Raw genomic sequence first — 21080 nt, forward strand, 5'->3', positions numbered from 1 at the left:
CCAACTTCTCGCCGCTCCTAGCCTCATTATCTGACAGCCCCGTTCTAAATTCAAACGTCCACGCGCACAGACTCCGAAAAAGTTACAACCGGCCAGTCCGATTTATTTTTATTTTTCTCGGGCAGTGTTATGCGTTAATTAAAAATAATGGAGGGGCGGAGGACTTGGGATGGCGTGCCGCTGGGCGAATCGCACTCTCCACCACAATCGGTGCCGGGCCGAAGGACTCCTTTGGGTGCTGTCGGCCTGGGGGGCTTCTACATGCAGGGAGGCCAGCCTCCGCCTCCGCAACACTGCTATCCAACTGACGAAAATCAACCTGAACCTGGAACAAGCTATGGACAACGGTAAGCCAACTTACACATTTTTACTGATAGTACACGAATATTTGATCCCGAAATTTGGTCAGGACTTAGATATTCGTATTGGCATGCAATTATTCAGATCAAAATTTGTCTATTTCTTCTACATTTTGAGTTACAACGGTATACGTGTACGTCAAAATGGGGTAAAAACATATGTTTTCGAAACGCGCATGCGCGAATCACAGAGGAAAACAAAGTTCTATATACATATAAGTTTACGTATAATTCATGGATGAAAACAATAACAGTCAAACTAGAGAGAGTTTTTTTCAAATATAATCTCTCATCGGAAGCTCGTTCAAAAATATTTTGCAAAACATTTTTTTAGCATGCTGATACGTATATATGGTAGACATGTAGTATTAATGACACATTTCCAAAGCATTCCAATTTATTTTAAATATACTTTTAAATACTCTAGGTACTATAGAATAAGCCCCACATAAGTTGTATTTCGATTTCACCATCTGTGCGTACTCCACCAATCGTCCCCTCATATAAGACTATTCATATTTCCATGATTTTCAATGATCATTGCAATCTATATAGACCTAACAATATTTAGAGGAGAAATAATAAAATACAAATTTAAATTAATTTTTCATAAAACATTCCAATTCGATTCTGGGGATTTTTGGAAAAACAAAATAAACATTACCTACTCAATTTAACATACCGTGTTTAAGTATTTTTATATGCTTTTTATTTCAGTCTCTCGTACTGGTCTTATTTTCAGTAAATAATTGATAAAAAATTATTTAGTTACCTCAAGTTTTAGACGTCTACTTAAAATTTGGACTTACAACGAAACCACTAAAAGGGTGAACTCTATTCGTTCTTGATTCTTTATTATTATTCACCCTTGTTTCGCGACTCTCGTTAACGTCGGACATAGAAACCCATCCATTGTTACACAAAACCGATTTATGGCACTTGTTCCGCTCTACAGGACCCTGCACCCTCGACGAATCAACCAGAAATCACATACGTACAAATTATATCATACATAAATTGTACAATAATTAAAAACTTTTAAAACGTTTTAGTTCGTATATATTTTAAATGTATAGAATAACTTTCTTTAACATATTTATCACATAGATACAAGATTATTTGGGACTTTAAAGTTTGAAATAAAATCAATTCAATATTATTTATTTATTTGTTATTGTACTGCCAACAAAAAAAATACAAAAAGAAAACTTATGCTAAAAGAAGACACAGATAATTAGTGATTTCTTCCAGCCAACTGATATTATTATTATAGTTTAATTTATATCAATGTCTGTTATGTATCTTAATGAATATAATTAAATTTGTGTTACACAGAGATAGAGTAACCTAATTAAAAGTGCGTGTAAAAGTTTACAACTGTACTAAGTGAAAATGTATCGTTTCTTTTTTATTTCAGAGCACTGGGCGATGGTAAATCCAAACAGAAAATGCGACAAGGCAAGAACGTCCGGTTAAATATAAATGCAAGGGAACGCAGAAGAATGCATGATTTAGTAAGTACCTAATTTTAATACTCCTACTATCATACATTAATAAATAATGGAAAGACGAAAGTTATTTATACAGTCTCTGTTCGATTAATGAACGGAACTTCATCTGGTATGGATGTAGAGTCGATATCGTCTGGAGTATCATATTCAGTATTCAGCTAAATTTAATTGAGTAACACAACAGAAAATCTATGAGCCATAGCTAGTACATACCACTCATATTTAATTTACCTACTGCCTACATACGCGTTCTTTCCCTTGATTAAATAATTTAAAATATCAACGTTATTTTTCAGAACGACGCGCTGGATGAACTACGCGGAGTCATTCCCTACGCTCACTCTCCCTCTGTACGGAAGTTGTCAAAGATAGCAACATTACTATTAGCTAAAAATTATATTCTCATGCAGGCCAGTGCTCTTGAGGAGTTACGAAGGTACGTACACCATATAAGTAATATTATTTTTTAAATAGAACTTGTATGTAAATTTCAGCATGTTTGGAAATTAGGTTATAGTTTGAAAAGTAGAGCAGATTCAATGTTCGCGAGAGCTTTTCCATCACATAAATATTTTAATTTCAGACTGGTTGCGTATCTTCAAGGGACAGCAACAGCAGCTGGAATAGTACCGCCACCAGGGTTCGACTTGACCGGATTCCCAGCAGCAGCTAAGCTCCTACAAAACCCTGTACCCTGCCCCCCCGTTCCGCCCGAACCGCCCTCTTGAGACCCAGCAATCAAGCTAGAGCCTTAAACAATAGGTGAAAATACACCCGTTGTATGCAAGAATACATTTGCCCATTATTATTTTTCAGTTGATAAACTTATAACAATTCTGTCACATTTTTCCTGCCGTGTTATACTTTAGTACAAGAGACGAAATTTTTAATAAAAGCTTAATTGAAGTAACTACCAAGTGCATCAAGCACGATTTGTCCTGTAAGAAACTTTTTGTGGTGAAGGACACTCACTATAATATTATTATAGGAAGGTTTGATTAAATATTAGATTATACTTATGGTAAAGCAGCGACGTTTAGTCGAACTATATATAATTTTAGTTTTTGGTCAGCAATTATTGTACGAAATAATGAATAAAGTAAGATTATTAAATAATTAATATATTTTATAGTTTTGAGATTCCAGTATGTCGTTTGCTCTATTTTTATGTAAACGGTCTATCAATGCATCACATTTCATGAGCATGATATTATATTGCTGCTTCAACCGGTAAAAAACATCGTGATTAAACAGTAGGTTGTAAAAAAATTATAGTGGATACATATTAAAGCAAGGCTGTTTTCCTGCCGTGTGATAAAAAAAGTGAAGCTGATGATATTAATTATATGATTATTTTATTATGGTATGAACATTGAACAGCCATGATTTTAATGTAGAGCTCACAAATAATTTCGTACAATTTTTGATCAAAAAAAATCAGTGACGATTATGATTAGTTAAGTTATTACTTATTATAGTCACTAAAATTAATTAATAGATTAAAAATATATTTTCTAGTCATAGTTGCTATATGGTGTTTTGTCCACTAGGTATATAATAAGTAACATTATTTAATTATTTAGTAGTTCATATAATTTTTGACCTTATAAGGTATGATGTAACTTAATTAAGTAGTAGTTAATTTATCTTCTACAATCGGTTAGAAGAAACTGTGAATCAACGTGCCAAAAACTCGTAGTTGTATATAGTAAGTTCTAATAAAAATAATATTAAATATTTTACTTTTATTTTCTATGAATTTGGAAACGTATTCCTAAGTAGCTCATTTTATATTTTAATTAGTGATTTATGATCTTAAAATACGGTAAAGACTTAGTCTCTGACTAAACTTTTTATGATTAGGGATAGTCACTGATTTTAAAGACTTATTTTTAGTAAATTAATATATGAATAATATTTAATAGGATATATAAACTATCTTTAACTAAGCTCACACCAGAAATATTGCTTCAATAATTAAGGACTGCATGCAATTTTATTGCAAACTGTAAGCTTAGAATTATTACATCTTATATTTATATAATTCTAATTATAATTATAGAAATATTTGTATTACTTAATACACTATTGATATAGAGCAAGTTTTCAGTTAATATATACTGTTGACGAGAAAATTATAAATCGTCACACTTTTTTAATTTAACATTCTTCTAAATTCTAATGTACAGAAAAGCATTTTTTATTTACCTAAAAGAATTAAACGCAGCTCAAATGTAGAGTTAAAAATTTGATTTACCGAAATAGATTTATATGTATGTGTTAGTCTAAGTAACTATAGATTCGTAATGGTATATTACGGTGCATAACATCAAACGAACAAAGAGCTATAGCTAGAGCAAGAGCATTCATTCGTAAATTTTTTACTGTAAACGAAAACTTGTATTCAGTGTTGTTCAATGTTCAGTATTATGAACATTGCAATGAATCTTTTCGAACGCTCTAAGAACAACGAAAGAACGCTCTACGCCTGTTTACATTAAAATCATTTAAAATAGTGCGGTTAAAATGAGCATTCACTCGTTTCATGTAAATGCACCGTCACAGAAGTAACGTACTATTTTCAAGCCAAAGTAAAATGTGATTATAAGTAGCAATAATAATTATAACTTAGGTAACTCTAGTTTAAGATTTTGTGAATTATAATTAATAAAATATAATGAAATTGTTTGAATTTTATGGTACAACGAAATTTCCGTTACTGCAAATACTAATGAAATATCTGGGTTACATTATATTTTTCCCATGTAATAAAAAAAACCTGCATTTGGGCTTGAAGAACTTTTAATATCATATTTTTAACGATTGGAACCTTTATTATTGGTAAGATGAACTGATTTCTTTTACATGTTGATTCAGAAGAAACATGCATCCATACTAATATTATAAATGCGAAAGTAACTCTGTCTGTCTGTCTGTTACTTAATCACGCCTTAACTACTGAACCAATTTGCATGAAATTTGGTACAGAGATATTTTGATACCCGAGAAAGGACATAGGATAGGTTTTATCCCGGAAATCCTACGAGTACGGGTTTTTCTTTGAAAACGCGGGCGAAGCCGCGGGCGGAAAACTAGTAGAATATAAAGAAAACAAATAAACAATATTTAACCTATTTGAGCTTATTATTTGAAAAGGACGTGCAAAAAATATAATTTTTATATTGTCTAGACAATAATCAATTTAAAAACTAGGTAGGTATTTTGGTAATTGGTAAGTTTGCAGGTATAAGCTATGTTACCGACACCAAATTATGCAAATTTTACCTGATAATAAATAGGAAATTTTCTATGGGCCCTAGGTACTTGAAATGCAGGAGAAAGCAAATTTTGCTGAAAGGAAACATTCCTATATAAATTAGAAATAGAATTTAAAGATTTTTGAAAATTCAGTTACTTTGGGCATTGAACGTCTATTATTGGGCATGTTTCTGTAAATTTAGTATACAGACACCTATCGTCGTGTAAAAAAAATTTCAGAAGCATTTGTTGTAAGAGGTATAAAAGCTTAGAAGATGATCTCAGTTAAAGACAGATGGCGTTGTAATCAACATGTAACATGCCACACCCAAGGGACAGAATCAAGATAAATAGAAATTTTATATGCTGAACATCATTGTTTTTTATCAATTTTCAGCTATTGTTTTATATTCAAAGCTAGTTGTGTACTATTGAAAATCACAAAATGAGTAATATACATAAAATTTCAATATAATGCCAAGACACCTATTAAATGAATATCAATTAATAATTCGTTTCATTATGGATTTTGTTCTTTGAACGCGCAAATACGAAAATTGAAAACCAAATGTCTTATAGATGGAAGCGAAGTATGCATACCAACTGCATATACATTACACACATACATTTACACACGCGCCAAATTTTACAAAAGATTTCAATAGGACTCTATAAAACCAGCAGGCGCATTATATTTGTAGTATCTGGTATGATTAAATTCATTATAATATTTAATTATAGACAAATAAATAAATTTATTTTATATCTAAGATGCAATTTTCAATCGTCTGTATCTTTTAATAATTATTTTATCAATGAACCTAATATAATGTACGAACATTACCAACATGGATGTGTAGACTGTAGAGTCAAAATTGTGCGATATTTTTCTCGTTCAGGCTTATATAATAATATGTAATTTTTTAAACAATTTCAACATTGTGTTGAAATGGCAAAAATATTTACTTATAACGGTTAAGTTGTGTAATAGGTATGTATTTTGGGAAACAGTTTTTTATTAAAATATTTTTATATATCTAGGTTCTATAATATTCTTTATACCACACTATTCGAGCAACAGTACACCAAAGTACATTCAATTTCCTTTCCTTCCTTTTCAATTTGTCATAATACATATCGAATATTTTATTTTTGTTTATCGTACAAATACTATATCTACCAAGTCACTACAATAATATTTTTAGTAGGTAGGTATGTGAGTTCAGCTTATCTCAAAATACATAGAGTTATCAACACATCTAACCTCAAAATTAACCATTATTCTATATACCTAGTAGCTGTGAATATTAGTAATATAATATAAATAAGTAAATAAGATTGAATATTTAATAAAAACCAACCCTTATGTAGGTATTAATTATTTTAAGATAAGTTAAGATTATATTTGTGCACAATGATTTTTAGTAGTAAGTTCCTAGAAAAACATTTATTTACTTTAATTAACTGCTATTAGGTATTTACGTTCAAAAAGAAAACAACTATTTCATACTTATCATTATTGTACCTATAATGTAGCCATAACCCTTATCACCTTCTGTTTTATCTCTGTGACGCATTCACTCACTTCTCTTTATTTATTTTTCATGTAGATTAGGTATATTAAATAGCCGTATTAAAGTTTTTTTTTCGCTAATCATTCTATAATTAATTCAAATTATTTACCTATATGTAAAAATATATGCTATTTAATTATTTTATTACTACATTTTTATTGAGCATGTTAATAGCTATACAGGTACTTCAGATGATCTCTATCCTATCGTGTCACTCATCTGAAAGAGTTGTGGCATAGAGATTAGCCCAGCGGTTTACTGTTTAACCCGCATTACCCTGTCCTACTGGTTTAGCGTGATGATATTTAGCCCTATGTAGCTTTCCTCGATAAGTACACATCATACACTGAAAACAAATTCCAAATCAGATTTCCAATTCCAATGGTTTCTTACAATAAACAAACTCTTCAGATTTATAATACTAGAATAGATAGCTCGTGCATACATGTGTCATATTTTTCCTACTCCGCTGACTAAGTAATATGTCGTAATGTCCACGGCGATTGACCGCCACTACCGCGATTGTGGCTAAAATTAAATCAGGAAAACAATAGTTTTTTTCTTGTTATGATAATATGTATTATACTTTATGTAACTCCTTATTAAAATAGCTCTATAAATTTATATGTGATAGAGTCCGAATCTCTAACGCCGCGACAGAGTCGTCTTATGAATTTGAAGATAGGATACGAAGCAGGGATCTAACACGACATGAGACATATTTAATATGCTAAGAATTTATAATAATGAACTATAGCATAATCTTTAGTAGATAAATCATATTTCAACAAATCGATTACTTAGCTTTTGCGTGATAGAGCAACATGTGTAGATATATTAAATCTTCATACCCTGGATGTTTGGGTTGTTTCGGAACGACAACAGAACAACAGAAATCCAATCCAATCTATTATATTCACTAAATTAATAAAAATATCAATGAGACAGACTTTATTGAGTTAATGGGACTTATTTAATTTAATCCATCAGTCCTCGGAATCACAGACACAATAGAAAATCTATTGTGTCGCGCCCCGATCGGGCCTTACGGTGGTCAATGGGTTAAGTGGTAAATCGTTTTTCGTTAATTACTTTATATGCACAACTGTCAACTACTAAGATAAATATATAGTTAGGTACTAATATACTAAATAAACAAAATACATAAATAATTAAATATTAACAAAGAACCTCTTGGATCTTTCACCTTTTTTTTGAATTGTTGCAATGTTGCATTTTGTATAACTCTGCTAATTTCTTATTATATTCTATGAAGTTCGAAGGCTAATAAAATGTTTATCTATATCTATATCAAATAATAAATCTGTGGCTGTCACATCGGTCCGTTACCGCCCAACCGGAACATGACCGGAACAAACTCATTGTCAGTGTAACCAACGTAAAGCTTCTTATCAATGCGCTGAAAGTTCTATTTGATAATTAATATAATTATTATAGATGCAGTAGTTTTTCATACAAAATCAAACAAATAGTAGTAAAAACATGTACTTCATAGTACATATGGGAATGTGAATGCATCTGAATGGTTTGGTCATGTGGTGATAATTGGTGTCTTATTGGTGTATTGTCATGACTAATTAATTATTATCTTTATGGATAAATTTCTTTTCTAGTTGTGCTCCGCGGTTTCACCCGCATTGCTCCGCTCCTGTTGGTCTTAGCGTGATAATATTATATAGCCTATAGCCTTCCTCGATAAATGGGCTATCTAAAACCGAAATATTTTTTCAAACCACCAGTAGTTCCTGAGATAAGCTCTTCAGCTTTATAATATTAGTATAGATATAGAATGGAAATAGTATCACAGAATTAATGCCGTTACATATTTTTTTTATTAATCGTCTCTATTGTAATTCACATTAGCTAAGAGAAGACGCACTTAGGTAGACGTTTGATGACGCCATCGATTCAAAAGCAACTGTAGGAACAAGTAGGTGATGGGCCTTTTTCTATTTATTTTGCTAAGTGGTGGTTTATTTGCGATTGATCGCGGGGATAAAACCCAGAACCTATTTGTTATCAGTGCGATAACCATATTGCCATATAAATCTAGGCACCGGAAAAAATGAGTATATCATGAAGTCTAAAATTGAATGTCTGAGTTATGTATGTCTTTTCATTGTTTTCATTTTTACTTTTAACCAGATTACTCATAAAGATATCTTGTGCATATGCTATATTTCAGAAAATATGAAATGTGAGGACAAAATATCTGTCAGCTTTTAATAAGCTTTACAGCGAAACATTCTTTCTCCATCAGCGTAATTATTGAGAACGATTTGTTACAATAAATCATATTCAAATGTGCATATATCTATATAATCAAACAAATGCACTCTAACGTAGATGAACGCAAGCATCGTAGAGCTAGCTATGTAGCTCGAAATTTAATCTACCCCCGTCTACCTCCCTCCACCTCCCGACAAAGAAACACCTAAATTACGTACTCTATATGTGTGATAAAAATCATTTATTCATGTCAAGTCGGGTTTAATCGGCACACTTAATATAATGACCGTAATACGGGTGTGTCGTTTGTTTTTCCATGACGTTTCCATGTAAACGTAAGGCTCGTTCGATGCAGGCAGACGCAACCCGCTATTTGGTACCTACCTAGTACCTAGGCACCAAGCGATACGATGGTATACTACATATAAACACAGACCTACACACTATAGAGAGCGACAGCGTGCTAGTATATGTAAAAACATTAAATGTATTTCAGTTTACGACATGAAAACATCTATGAAATCTTATATTATATTAGATTCAAATAATTACATTTTGTTAATCAAACAGAATGAATATAGCTCTTCATAATTTTGTTTGTGCCGTAAATTGCATTATCAATTTTTGAGAGGCCTAATTTAACATATTATACTTTGTTGTTATAATGAACATACTTTCATCAAATTATATCGCTAAATAATAGATGTGAAAACATTTGTGTTATACAGAAATATATTATGATGGGACTTTTACCATTTCTTTCCGTAGACCATTATTTTATAAAAGTAATAAATCATCCGAAGTGTTTTATCTGATTTCCCACCATATACTTCATAAATTACAGGCAAGAGTGAGAAAGCCCTATGCGAGCGTCGCTCTCACCCTCCGCGAAAGCCTCCTGAAAATATCTATTGATTATCGTATACATGCCTGTTGGTATGTATAGTTCGCCAACTCGCCCTATATTATGTCGACTGCCGACGTCGAGTGCCAATTTATTTGAAGAACGCTCGCATATTGTAAAGCAAACTAAGTAAAACAACAAAAAGGTGTAATAAACACCACTTACTAGAAAGCTCATAAGCTATATGAACCACTCTCTATTACAAAACATCTTACGACACATGTAACGTATTTTAATTTTTTCTAGATTTTTATATTAGACTCTACATTGTAATCTCTATAAATTCTATCGAAAGATAATTTGCAAATAATATTGAATACCGTAACAATAAAGCTCACGCCTATCAAAGCGTGATAGACAAATATTTGAAAATATGTAGTTCACAAAAGTCGATTACCTTGAGTAACGAAAAGCTATTTTTATAACGGACTCATGCCGCTCTACTCATGCACACCTATCGCATAACTCTACCGCTACTACATCCAATTTACGTACACTTTCCGAATATTCTAAAAATAATAATGTTTGTTTTGTTAATAGTGATTCAGAAATAGGTCTCAAGACATATTTTATATATTAAATAGCTAGTTAATAGGTACTCCTTGAACGGTTGCATCTATCTTTTAAATATTGAATGTCAAAAATTTGGCAAATATAATTTATAGTGCCACAAACTTATCTGACCCGGTGACGGTGTCACTGATGTCGCTTTCTTTTTATATAAACAAAATATTTCGTATGAAAAGTCTGTGAAAATGTGACATTTCAAAATGGCGGCACGTAGTTCCAGTTTTTGCCACCGGGTCAGATAAGTTTGTGGCACTGTAAATGCAAATGCAACATCATAGCAATGTGTAATGGAATTATACTCGTTGTATAGAGCTATGGAGCAATAAAAGTGATGTGCAATGATATAGCGAGATCTCCAAGAGCAAAAGGTTGTGAACTCTTGTTGCTAAGTTGCTTTTGCCTGAATATAGGCAAAACTTTAGTTTTAAGACCACACTTAAGCTTGTATGTAAATATTGTTGTAGTAAAAATTGTTACTATTTAGGTAAACGTTCGTGGTTACTCAATACAATATACTTAAAATAATAGTATTTTTTTAGAAAATGTCTTATACCTACAAAACTCTATCTCGAATCTCCTTTTCCTGTATTAAATGCTCGCTCATAAGAAAAGTAATACATTCTTATCTATTATATTATACTTACCTATTTAAAGATATGCCTTAAGTTTAGGTATATTATTAAATTAAATAGATAGGTATAAAAAAGTATTAGAATATGAATCTATTCGTTCAAATTTAACGAAATTCTTGCAACTCTATACAAAAACAAGACTCAAAAATAAAAACGTTAATAACGGAACGAGATTGTATGAAGGGAAATTTAATTTAAGATTTGGTATTATTACAAAGTCAAGAAACGGTTCGCGCTTGCGCGAGACCGACGGGTAAACGCGGTGAGGAGGGTCGCAAGGCCGGGGTGAAGCGTGAAGGGGGACGTAACGTCACGTCGAACAAACCAATTATAACGCTGCCAAGTTAAAAAGGGCTGTTGGAACACAGACGTTACGACTTATAACAACATTCCTCATACATGCCGTATTAAAACTTGCCTGCGTCGCTCGAGAGTCGTCCAACACGATTACGCGAGGTAGGAATACCGTGTTCGGGGGCAGTAAAAGTGAGCTCTCTCCGTGGCTTTAAATCATGACATTTTAGTGCTATATTTTATTTATAATTATAATTACATTTGTGCAAATCGTGAAATTTAATCTATCTTTTTCTCTACGTATAACGAGACAGTGTATCAGTGGAACAGTTTTATCAAAATAAGGTTGAAAATAAATAAATAGAGAACAGATCGGCGCGTCGCAGGACTTGTAATAGTAAAAAGAACCTTATTGAGCAGTGTTTTAAAGTACTATTTGTGTAAATTTAAACGTTGACGTACAAATTAAAAGTTATGACTAAATATTTGCAGCAATGCTGAGTTATGATATGAACAGTACGAATTGTGTGGTAGAGAACGCGCGCCGTTTGACGATCATGGATTGGAAAATACAATCAAATGCATGCCGATGAAGTGCGGCGAGGACACAGCCTTTGTAACAGGTACCGGTTTGGATTTAGCATTTTGTTTGATTTATAATGTTCCCCGTGCCTTGACACCCACTGGCATCAGGTGCACCATGCACTAACATATGAGTAACTATATTATATGTATAAAAAAATACTTTTAGTTTAATTATCTTATTAGTTTTACAATAGGTTATTCAAATTATAATGTTATTTTTTCTTAAATTTCAGATTAAAATGGATACTACCAAGACGATGGAAACCATCGATGACCAGCAAAATTTAGAAAATAATCATCAATCTCCAGTTACAATAATTGAAGAAAAAGAATCGGCTCTACCTGTGATAAATGATAAGAATTGTGACAGTGATGGTAACAGTGAAGATCTTAGCAGTAATGACGATCAAAACATTGTGAATAATATCAACTCTCAGTTTTATGAGAGTAGTGATAGTAAAGTAGATTACGCTGAAAAATTAGACGATAATGACACTTTAAGTGATATTGATGACATAAAGACGGACACGGCATCCGCTGATAGTGAAGACTCTGCCCTAGGCAGTCTTCCACCGGACGGTGCACTTATTGATAGAGAGGAGGATGGACAAGACCGTTCCGATGGAAGTGATTCCGGTCTTGGATCAGAAACAGTAGAAGATGTTAAGTTACCCAGTTTCGATTTAGTATTGCCCTGCCCTGGTAACGAAGAGAGTAACAGTAAAGAAGTCGCAAATGAGGAGAGTTCTACAAATATTAATATTGATGCGGAAAACAATAGTCAAATTCCAGACACAGAATTGAAGAAACCCCTAAAACGATGTCTCAAGAGGAAATGTGAAGAAGAAAATATTGATGGCCCTGTTATTAAAAAGAAAAAGGAATCGATAAAATTCGATAATGTAACAGTGTTTTATTTTCCAAGAGCACAAGGATTTTCGTGTGTGCCATCACAAGGGGGTTCTACGCTTGGCATGGAATGGGAACATAGTCACATGCAGAAATTTACTTTAGCTGAACATGCTTTAGAACAAAGAAGATTGCATCGACAGATATTGCAACAATTAAAAAGCGAACGGCATTCAGTTCAAGGCGTATCTCTATCATCGAGTGAAGACAGTGACACGGAAGAAGAAACAAGCGACATTTCTGAATCAGAGCTAGATTTAGATAGCTACTATTTTTTACAGCCTGTTCCCACAAGACAGAGAAGGGTCTTACTACGTGCTGCTGGAGTGAGAAAAATAGAGGGATATGAAAAAGATGAATGTAGAGATATACGAACGTCGAGAGAGTTTTGTGGATGTGCTTGTAAAGGTGTATGCAATCCCGATAGTTGCTCATGTAGCATGGCAGGCATAAAATGTCAAGTTGATAGACTTAATTTTCCATGTGGCTGTACGAGGGATGGTTGCGGCAATACATCCGGCCGAATTGAGTTTAACCCAATAAGAGTGAGAACTCATTTTATAAACACTCTAATGAGATTAGGACTCGAAAAGAAAAATGAAGAAAACCAGGAAGCTGCTAAACGACAGTGGGCTGCGGTTCATAACATCAATAATTCACCTCCGTGTATTCCGCACACATCGTATAATAAAGGTCATTCACAAAATGTTGAAAATAATACATTACATACTAGAAATTCTCTACATACTCCTCAAATAGACAATTGTATTAATATCGGAGCTTTTAACAATATTCACTGTGATGTTAATAGCTCTAATGCATCTAGAAGTATTCACGAAGAAAACGTGAATCAAAAGAATGGAAAGGACCAAAATATCTTAAATTTCAGTGACAAATCGGATCATCGTAATCACGACCCCTATACGTCTAGCATACTTCAAGGCAAAGGCCCACCTTATCCACTGACCAACAATATGGACTTTAATATGTCTAATAACATACAAAGATATTCGTGTGATCTCAATTACACTTATGAACAGCCGCATGACAACCATGCATTTAAATCATTACAGAGCTATTCAGCAACAAGCTTTGAAGAGTTTGCTCAAAATTCTCACATATCAATGTTCAACCCTTATGGGCACACATATACAACTGAGTATATGTGTAAATCTAATTCAAGCTTGGAGCATAACACATTACAATACCACGGTATAGCACAAAATCACTACGATATGTATAAAAATACATCTGCGTGTGTAAGTACCCAAAATAAATCTGACTCAAATTATTCAGCGCTCATGTCGATGCCATATCAATCTAGCAATAAGCTGCAATCTGTAGATAACGATGAGAACTGGTTCAGTCAAAATACGCTGCTAAACTTGGACAGCAGCGAGCAAACGACGCAGGACGCTTCCGATGCGTCATCGCAGCCGACGCAAACGTCGTCAGAAGGTGACGCCAGCGAGGTAACCGAAAACTTCGGGGAACTCATCAAGAAGACAATGGTAGAGTCTGTTATTGTGTAGATGAATTAATTGTTGTATTTAATAATTTCAGTGAATTATCATGTTATTAAGTTTTTAATTATATTAATTGGACATTCTATGCTATTTTATTTGTGTCATTCTTGCCAGGTATTCGTTGTTCCTCTGAGAAACAATTTGACAAGATGCAGATTAATGCTTAGGACTTGAATAAAAATGCACATTTACATATTTAAATTGTTTTCTTGCATATAAAATAATATTGAATAAGTAATTATTATCCGTTGCATATCACCGCCCCTAGCGCCCTAATACCGAAAATAATAAATGAAAATCATGCATAATAAATAATTGTTTTCTGTGTTTTAATAAAGTGAAAGTTACGTTTCCTAAACTTTTATCACATCAGTAAGTGCAGTGCAATGCAGATATCATTGTAACAATAACATTAATTATTCATAATAAATTAAAGTATAATTTTATTTAAAGGCTTAATAATTAAAACCTGCTTAGAAATATGATTATGATAGTGCCTAATTGCTATGCATTAATACAGAGAAACAAAGTTAGGTAAATACATAAAGGTACGTTCTACAATAATGTAGATAGGTTGATTTACTAATCAAACAGGATCAACGTATTAATTTACGTGGATCGATTTTCCGGTCGTCAGAATGATTTAGAGCACGTTGTAGCATAGCCAGTCTATGTTTTCGTAAATATTTTCGTACAACAAAATACAAATATATTATAGATCGTAGTACCTGAATTTTAAAGAAATGAAATAAAATAAAATGTACCTACTTGATTCATATATTATATTGCCAAAAAATAAAATAGGCGTTAAAAATTCTTAGGCCGGTTGCAGAGCTTCACGGACCATCAGTGCGTACGTCAGTCGCGCTTGTCATAATATGTATGGAAATACGCGTGCGTATGGTCGGTCTAGCTATAAACGGTTTTATGAATTTCCATACATATGACAAGCGCGACTGACGTACGCACTGATGGTCGGTGAAACTCTGCAACCGGCCTAAAACCTCTTACGCTGTACGCATTCATAAATGTTAATATGATACCACAATAAAACTCCATTATATATATAAAAAAATACTATATTTTTTATAGTTATACAAAACTGAGATACATGTGGATAATATCATAGCTTAATCTAACAATACTCTGGAGATTTTTAGCATAACTTTGTTGTCAAGAATTTTTATCGAGACTCCATATTTTTATTGTCTTATCCGCACTGGCAGTTATTAAAGTTTCTGATTTTCCATCGAAGAAAATACTCTGCACCATATCTGAAACAATTAAAATATGTATAGATATAATTTAAAATAAATGCAAGTCATCTGAATACATACATAACGATAACTCGAGTTACGTGAAAGATAAAATTAGCATAACGTTATGTCACCAAAACAAACGAAATAAAACACAATTAGAACATATTTTAAGCAGGTGGGTACAGACTGGTGAAACGTAACATGAAATGTATAATTCTGCCTTTCATTGCATATTCGCTGCAAGCGTGGACGCATAGCGCGCTCTTAACGCGCCTACGTTAACTACGCCCAGCACTAGAGCTAATACCGCAATGCTACGCACTTGTACGCACTACAATTACGCGTTCTAATTGACGTGTTGAAAATGACGAGCAAATGCAGCCCGCAATGTATATTTTTGGGTAATGAATTATTTGAAGGACATTTTGAAAGACTTATACTAAAATATCGTTGTTTTTTTACTTTCCGATAAAATGAAATACTTCCTTTGTTTAAGTTAAGCACTTTGCTTCTTGCACGGCAAATAATTACCGCACATGAAGCCATTTTCTAATAATTTTGTCGCTGCGTTCGCAGCTTCTCTCCGTTGCAGATAGGGAGTGACTAAACAGCGCGATCGCATAGATGTGAGCAGTGGCCATATCCTTGGCGCGTCTGCCCTGCCTGCAACGCCTTTCTAACCTCTTTTATATGTTCTGTGGTTGTTTATTACCCTTGCACACGAAAATAACTGAACGAATTTTGATGATACTTAGATGATACTTGTCGAACACCTGTGTAACAAATATATCGTACCATCGTGCACGTCATGCTCAGCGAGGCAAGTGGCCGTGAGCATGTCCCACAGCAGCAGCTGCTTGCGGGCGCCGAGCCACACCGCGCTCGCGCCATCGCTGCACAGCGAGCGGCCCGACACGCACACACGCTTTTCAAACACCTATATTTAAAATATCATACAATAAAAGAAGGGTAAATATCGATGTCACTAAGGGATAATGGAGGATAATAGAATCCACAATTCTACGAACGAAGAATTTTGGAAATCGGTAGTCATTTTTGACATTTCAAATCAAATCAAAAACAATGAGAAGGTACAGATTTCGTACCCAGAATTAAACAAATTAAAATAAAACATGAATCTTCTTTATTTATCAAAATTGGCAGGTGCGTTTAATATTATTTTTAGTGAGATACCTATTTTTTTTAACTTACCGTATTCAACACGCTCAAATCCGTGACTGTCATATCACCATCTTCACATAGAGTGACTATTCTATCGGCAGAGAGAAACGATACTCCGCATACTGGAGACGAATGGATCTTTATTTTGTTCAGCAAATCCTTGGACCTGTACTCCCAGATAAATACTTCACCGTCAGTCGTGCCTGCTAGTATGTCCAATTCGTAGTTTCGTCGTCTGCAAAGAAAAAAAAAGTATGTAATTGATTGTGAAGTCTCTGGAAAATAGATGTATTTTTTTTGTTTCATTTGTTCGTTAATAATAAAGCGAGGCAATGTAAGGCTTACCTATAAGAAATGTAAGGCTTACCTATTAGAAAGGACGGTAATCTTCCCATCGTGGTCAAATTCTGCCTTCAACCCTTTCAAAGCCTGCCCCATCTTCCCAACACTACCCCATACACGTACAACGCAATCCCACCCTCCTGATATTAAAAGCCGTTCTGAAAAACATAAGATGTTTTTCTTTATTAAACTTGATTAATTTCGAATCAAGCGAAATAAAAAAAATAAATGATTTTTATTCTACATGAATGTAATAATTATATTACCTCTGTCCAACCACAGTAGGCAACTAACAGAATCATCGTGGGCTCGAAAACTTTCAACCACCCGTCCATATTCCACGTCATATAAGTATCTAAAACAATAATAATATTACATGAGTAACATTATAAAAGAACAACGTCTTTTACATTTAACTATCCTATGGTCAGCAATTGTCACTAAGTATCAGATAGTCTGCTTCACTTTTTTTTATGAAGCGGTACACCTAGGCGTACAGTACTGAGACTATTAAATACAAAAAGTAAAAAAACTTCAATGCATATATAAATTTAACAATTTAGTATAGAAGAATTATAATATTTTATTAAATTTGTATGCTTACATTTCATTATCCCAAGCGCCAGCCGCAACGGTATGTTCGTCAATCATCACACAAGAGCTCAATGGAGTGGTACTAAGTATCACACTCCTTATTTGCTTCTTGCCTTCTACATCATATACTTTCAACGTCCCATCTTTTCCAACAGAAACAATTCTAGAACCATCTCGAAGCACACACGTTACTGCCTCTTTATGCAGCTTGATTTCATCGACACATTCCATTTTGTATTCATGAGGCAATGAATTAGGTAGTGGCTTTGCTACTTTCGACACAATTTTCCGTATATGAGGTTTCGTAAACAATTGCTTAGGCACTTGTCCAAACTCCATAATCTGTACCTCTAAAGCGTGCTTATCATTCATGTCGTATATACTTTCGAGATCGACGGATCCCTCGTAACAAACATGATGGAAGACTGGAACATAATGATATTATGTCCTTATCTATACTAATATAATAAAGAATTTTTTTTTAATTTATTATTGCGAAATATGTACCACGGGCGAAGCCGGGGCGGACCGCTAGTTTGTAATATTACCCATCTTTAAGTCATAAATTGGTAAGAAACTGCATTTTTAAACATTTAAAACAGTGTTATACGTACTTAAAATTAAAAATCTATTGAAATGCAATTATTAAAATACACACCATTATAAGCTTTAACAGCTTCTTCACCTCTCTGTTTATAACCAAATATGAGATCAATCCACAAATGCAAATGCCTGGAAACATAATCAGATTCTAACGCCATTCGCAGTTTACTGATAAAGTCCTCCGGAGAACTGGCCCATGCTGGGAGTTTCACGCTATCCACCTTGGCGCCATCATGACGTTCACCAAAATCAATGTCATAATTATTAACCAAAAAGTCACCTTTGCCACTAGTATCATAGAATTCTGGAACCAATTCCTGTAAAGCATTCACTATAATTAGGTATTATTTACGATATACATACTATCCTTCTTGAAACCCAAACAATTTATTACCTTAAAATCAGACATGTTCCTCAAGCAATTACTATAAACATCTTTAACAGAATTGAACATCCTGTCTGGGTGATCAAACCTTCCATTTTGAAGGCACAGCATATACTGTGGATATTTTCTGACCTGAAAATATACATATACATTATGAATATATTACTTTTTCACGTGTGTATTCATTTTATATTTTATACATATTCTTACCAAATAAAAGAGAACTAGACCTGGTGCAGAATAATGTGAACCATACAAAAACTTTGGGTCACACATTTCATGGTATCTCTCTAGCAATTTTTCTAGCCGATCTGGATTCAAAGCTCCCATAGGTTTTGATAAATCTCTAAATGTTTCTGTATTATTTAAATCTAATATATCGGAAGTGTAGTCGGCAACTACCCATGGAAACACTGGATATTGTGTGAGATCATTTTTGCTCCGATCTGCAAGGCTGAATTTATTTTATATTAGGTATAAGCAAACATTAATTTATTGGATCTTTCTTTCTGAGATTGTGAAAATTTGTATTCTATTATATATCTCTTTTTAACTTAACAGAAAAATAATAAAACTATACAAACATCTGGTATGTATATCCCAGTCTTATGAATTTAAAAAATTGTTGGTTTTTGACTATACCCAATTTATATTAATATATTAAATAAACTATGATACATATTCAAATACACACCAATTAAGATATGTGAGATAGTCATAATTAGATACAATTCCATTTTGCCATTGCAATGTCATCTCCTCCACATGAACTCTCTCTAACTTCACATCAGGTAATCCTTCTAAAATATTGTATACCTTATTTCTATCCTCTGGACTTTGAAATGTTAAATAAATATGTGGTATTGAACTATCTTCTGCGCTATATATTTCGAGGCCCTGAAATTGCATACAAAATTAATTTTAAGTCAAATACTCTATTAATAACAAAGCAACAATATCTTATAATAATTAAAAAAAATACACATTATCTAATGTTAGAGATATAAGCAAACAAACACCATAATATTGATACATACAACTTGCCTGAGTAAAAATCTTCTTTTATACATCCTCTTAACTTGTGCAAGCTTCACTTTCAGAATAGGACTCTAGAATAAAACGAACTTATATAAATAGGATTGTAGTATGGTATATACTAGTTAGATTACACTTTTTATATAATATACTTACACACTCAATATTATTAAAGGGTTGAAAATAAAGAGTAGTAGGTGTAAGAGCTAGTTTTCCTTGATGCCTAACTAGAGGTGATATTTTTTCAACTTGAAATTCACATAGTATTTCTTCTGTATAATCATCCATCATGACAGGATCAAACACCATCCTCATGTACCTAGAGTGCATGATGGTAGCTATCATACTATTGTGCTCTGGTGCATGCAAAGATGATGCTCTATGCAATTGCAGCATTTCAGACAAACATTCGTCCACAGAAACAAAGTCCAAGAAGAAATAAAAGTCTTTACTCTCATATTTAAATTTGTAAGGAGCTAAAATATTATCTTCTAACATTTCACAATACTGCTTCATCTCAACTCTTATCACATTTTTCTTATCACAGCCATGTACCTCTGATATCTGTATACATTCTTTTAAATGTAATTTTATTAAAGGTTTCACCCAATCCCTAGGTTCAAATACAAGAGATTTTGAGCAGATTTTTAAACGACCCGGTGTTAAGATTCCACTTGTTAATGTATTGTTATCATTCATAGTACAAGAATAATCTTCGAAATATATTTCTCCTGGCTCTAAGAGCAACATAGAGAACCTGCAATGTAAAATTGCATAAAAAGCGAATCAATTTGTGAAAGGTCTTATAAATTTATTGAACAAAAACTGACAAAACAATATTTTATCATACCTTGATTTATTCATTGTTATTTCTTGTTTTGACCCAGTCTTATTTCTTTACGAAGAAACCATGTATAGCTGCGACAGCCCTGTGACTAAAATTATATTTAAAACTATTAAATCATTAATAATAAGCATATATTACCAAGAAATAAACAAACTAAAATTCTTTTTTGCAGGCAAACAAAAACACTGCTGTCACCTCAGAGCGCTGTCACTGATGGTGATGTAGATTGTCATTAATGTCATTAAAAATAACAGATAATATATAACTTCAGTGTCAGCACTTGCTAAAATTATATATTGAAATATTTTATTTTACATACAATAAATGAGGAAACAATGAAAAAATCTAGGTAGATAATTATTTATATGTTAAATTTTAACTATTCTTTACGCTTCCATTGGCTAGGTATATGTGCAACAAAAAAAAAAGATAAAAAAACAATGGCATGACGCATGTCATTC

General features: G+C 33.0%; 3 protein-coding genes across 3 annotated transcripts; 2 read left to right on the top strand and 1 right to left on the bottom strand.

The window, feature by feature from the left end:
* The first annotated feature begins 54 nt into the window (after positions 1 to 54).
* Positions 55 to 3236, top strand: Oli (basic helix-loop-helix family member olig). Its single transcript, XM_090107520.1, has 4 exons — positions 55 to 347; positions 1777 to 1873; positions 2167 to 2306; positions 2454 to 3236. The coding sequence occupies exons 1-4, from the start codon at positions 148 to 150 to the stop codon at positions 2596 to 2598; spliced, it is 582 nt and encodes a 193-aa protein (XP_089963646.1). The 5' UTR covers positions 55 to 147; the 3' UTR covers positions 2599 to 3236.
* Positions 3237 to 11486: 8250 nt separating this feature from the next.
* Axud1 (AXIN1 up-regulated 1) lies at positions 11487 to 14455 on the top strand. The gene is made up of 2 exons (XM_090111405.1): positions 11487 to 11975; positions 12171 to 14455. Exon 2 carries the CDS (start codon positions 12177 to 12179, stop codon positions 14376 to 14378), a length of 2202 nt encoding a protein of 733 aa, XP_089967531.1. The 5' UTR covers positions 11487 to 11975; positions 12171 to 12176; the 3' UTR covers positions 14379 to 14455.
* Positions 14456 to 15448: 993 nt separating this feature from the next.
* Positions 15449 to 20816, bottom strand: LOC149910211 (protein FAN-like). The gene is made up of 13 exons (XM_090111417.1): positions 20623 to 20816; positions 19929 to 20529; positions 19775 to 19846; positions 19432 to 19634; positions 18948 to 19191; positions 18747 to 18869; positions 18408 to 18669; positions 17760 to 18174; positions 17422 to 17510; positions 17181 to 17313; positions 16844 to 17048; positions 16427 to 16568; positions 15449 to 15646 (listed from the first exon to the last, which is right to left on the bottom strand). The coding sequence occupies exons 1-13, from the start codon at positions 20634 to 20636 to the stop codon at positions 15546 to 15548; spliced, it is 2604 nt and encodes an 867-aa protein (XP_089967543.1). The 5' UTR covers positions 20637 to 20816; the 3' UTR covers positions 15449 to 15545.
* Between the last annotated feature and the right edge of the window lie 264 nt (positions 20817 to 21080).

The sequence above is a fragment of the Colias eurytheme genome, chromosome 2, assembly GCF_061535395.1.
Source record: "Colias eurytheme isolate Ceu_HAF_F1 chromosome 2, ilColEury1 Martin Lab GWU primary, whole genome shotgun sequence".
Taxonomy (NCBI): Eukaryota; Metazoa; Arthropoda; class Insecta; order Lepidoptera; family Pieridae; genus Colias; species Colias eurytheme.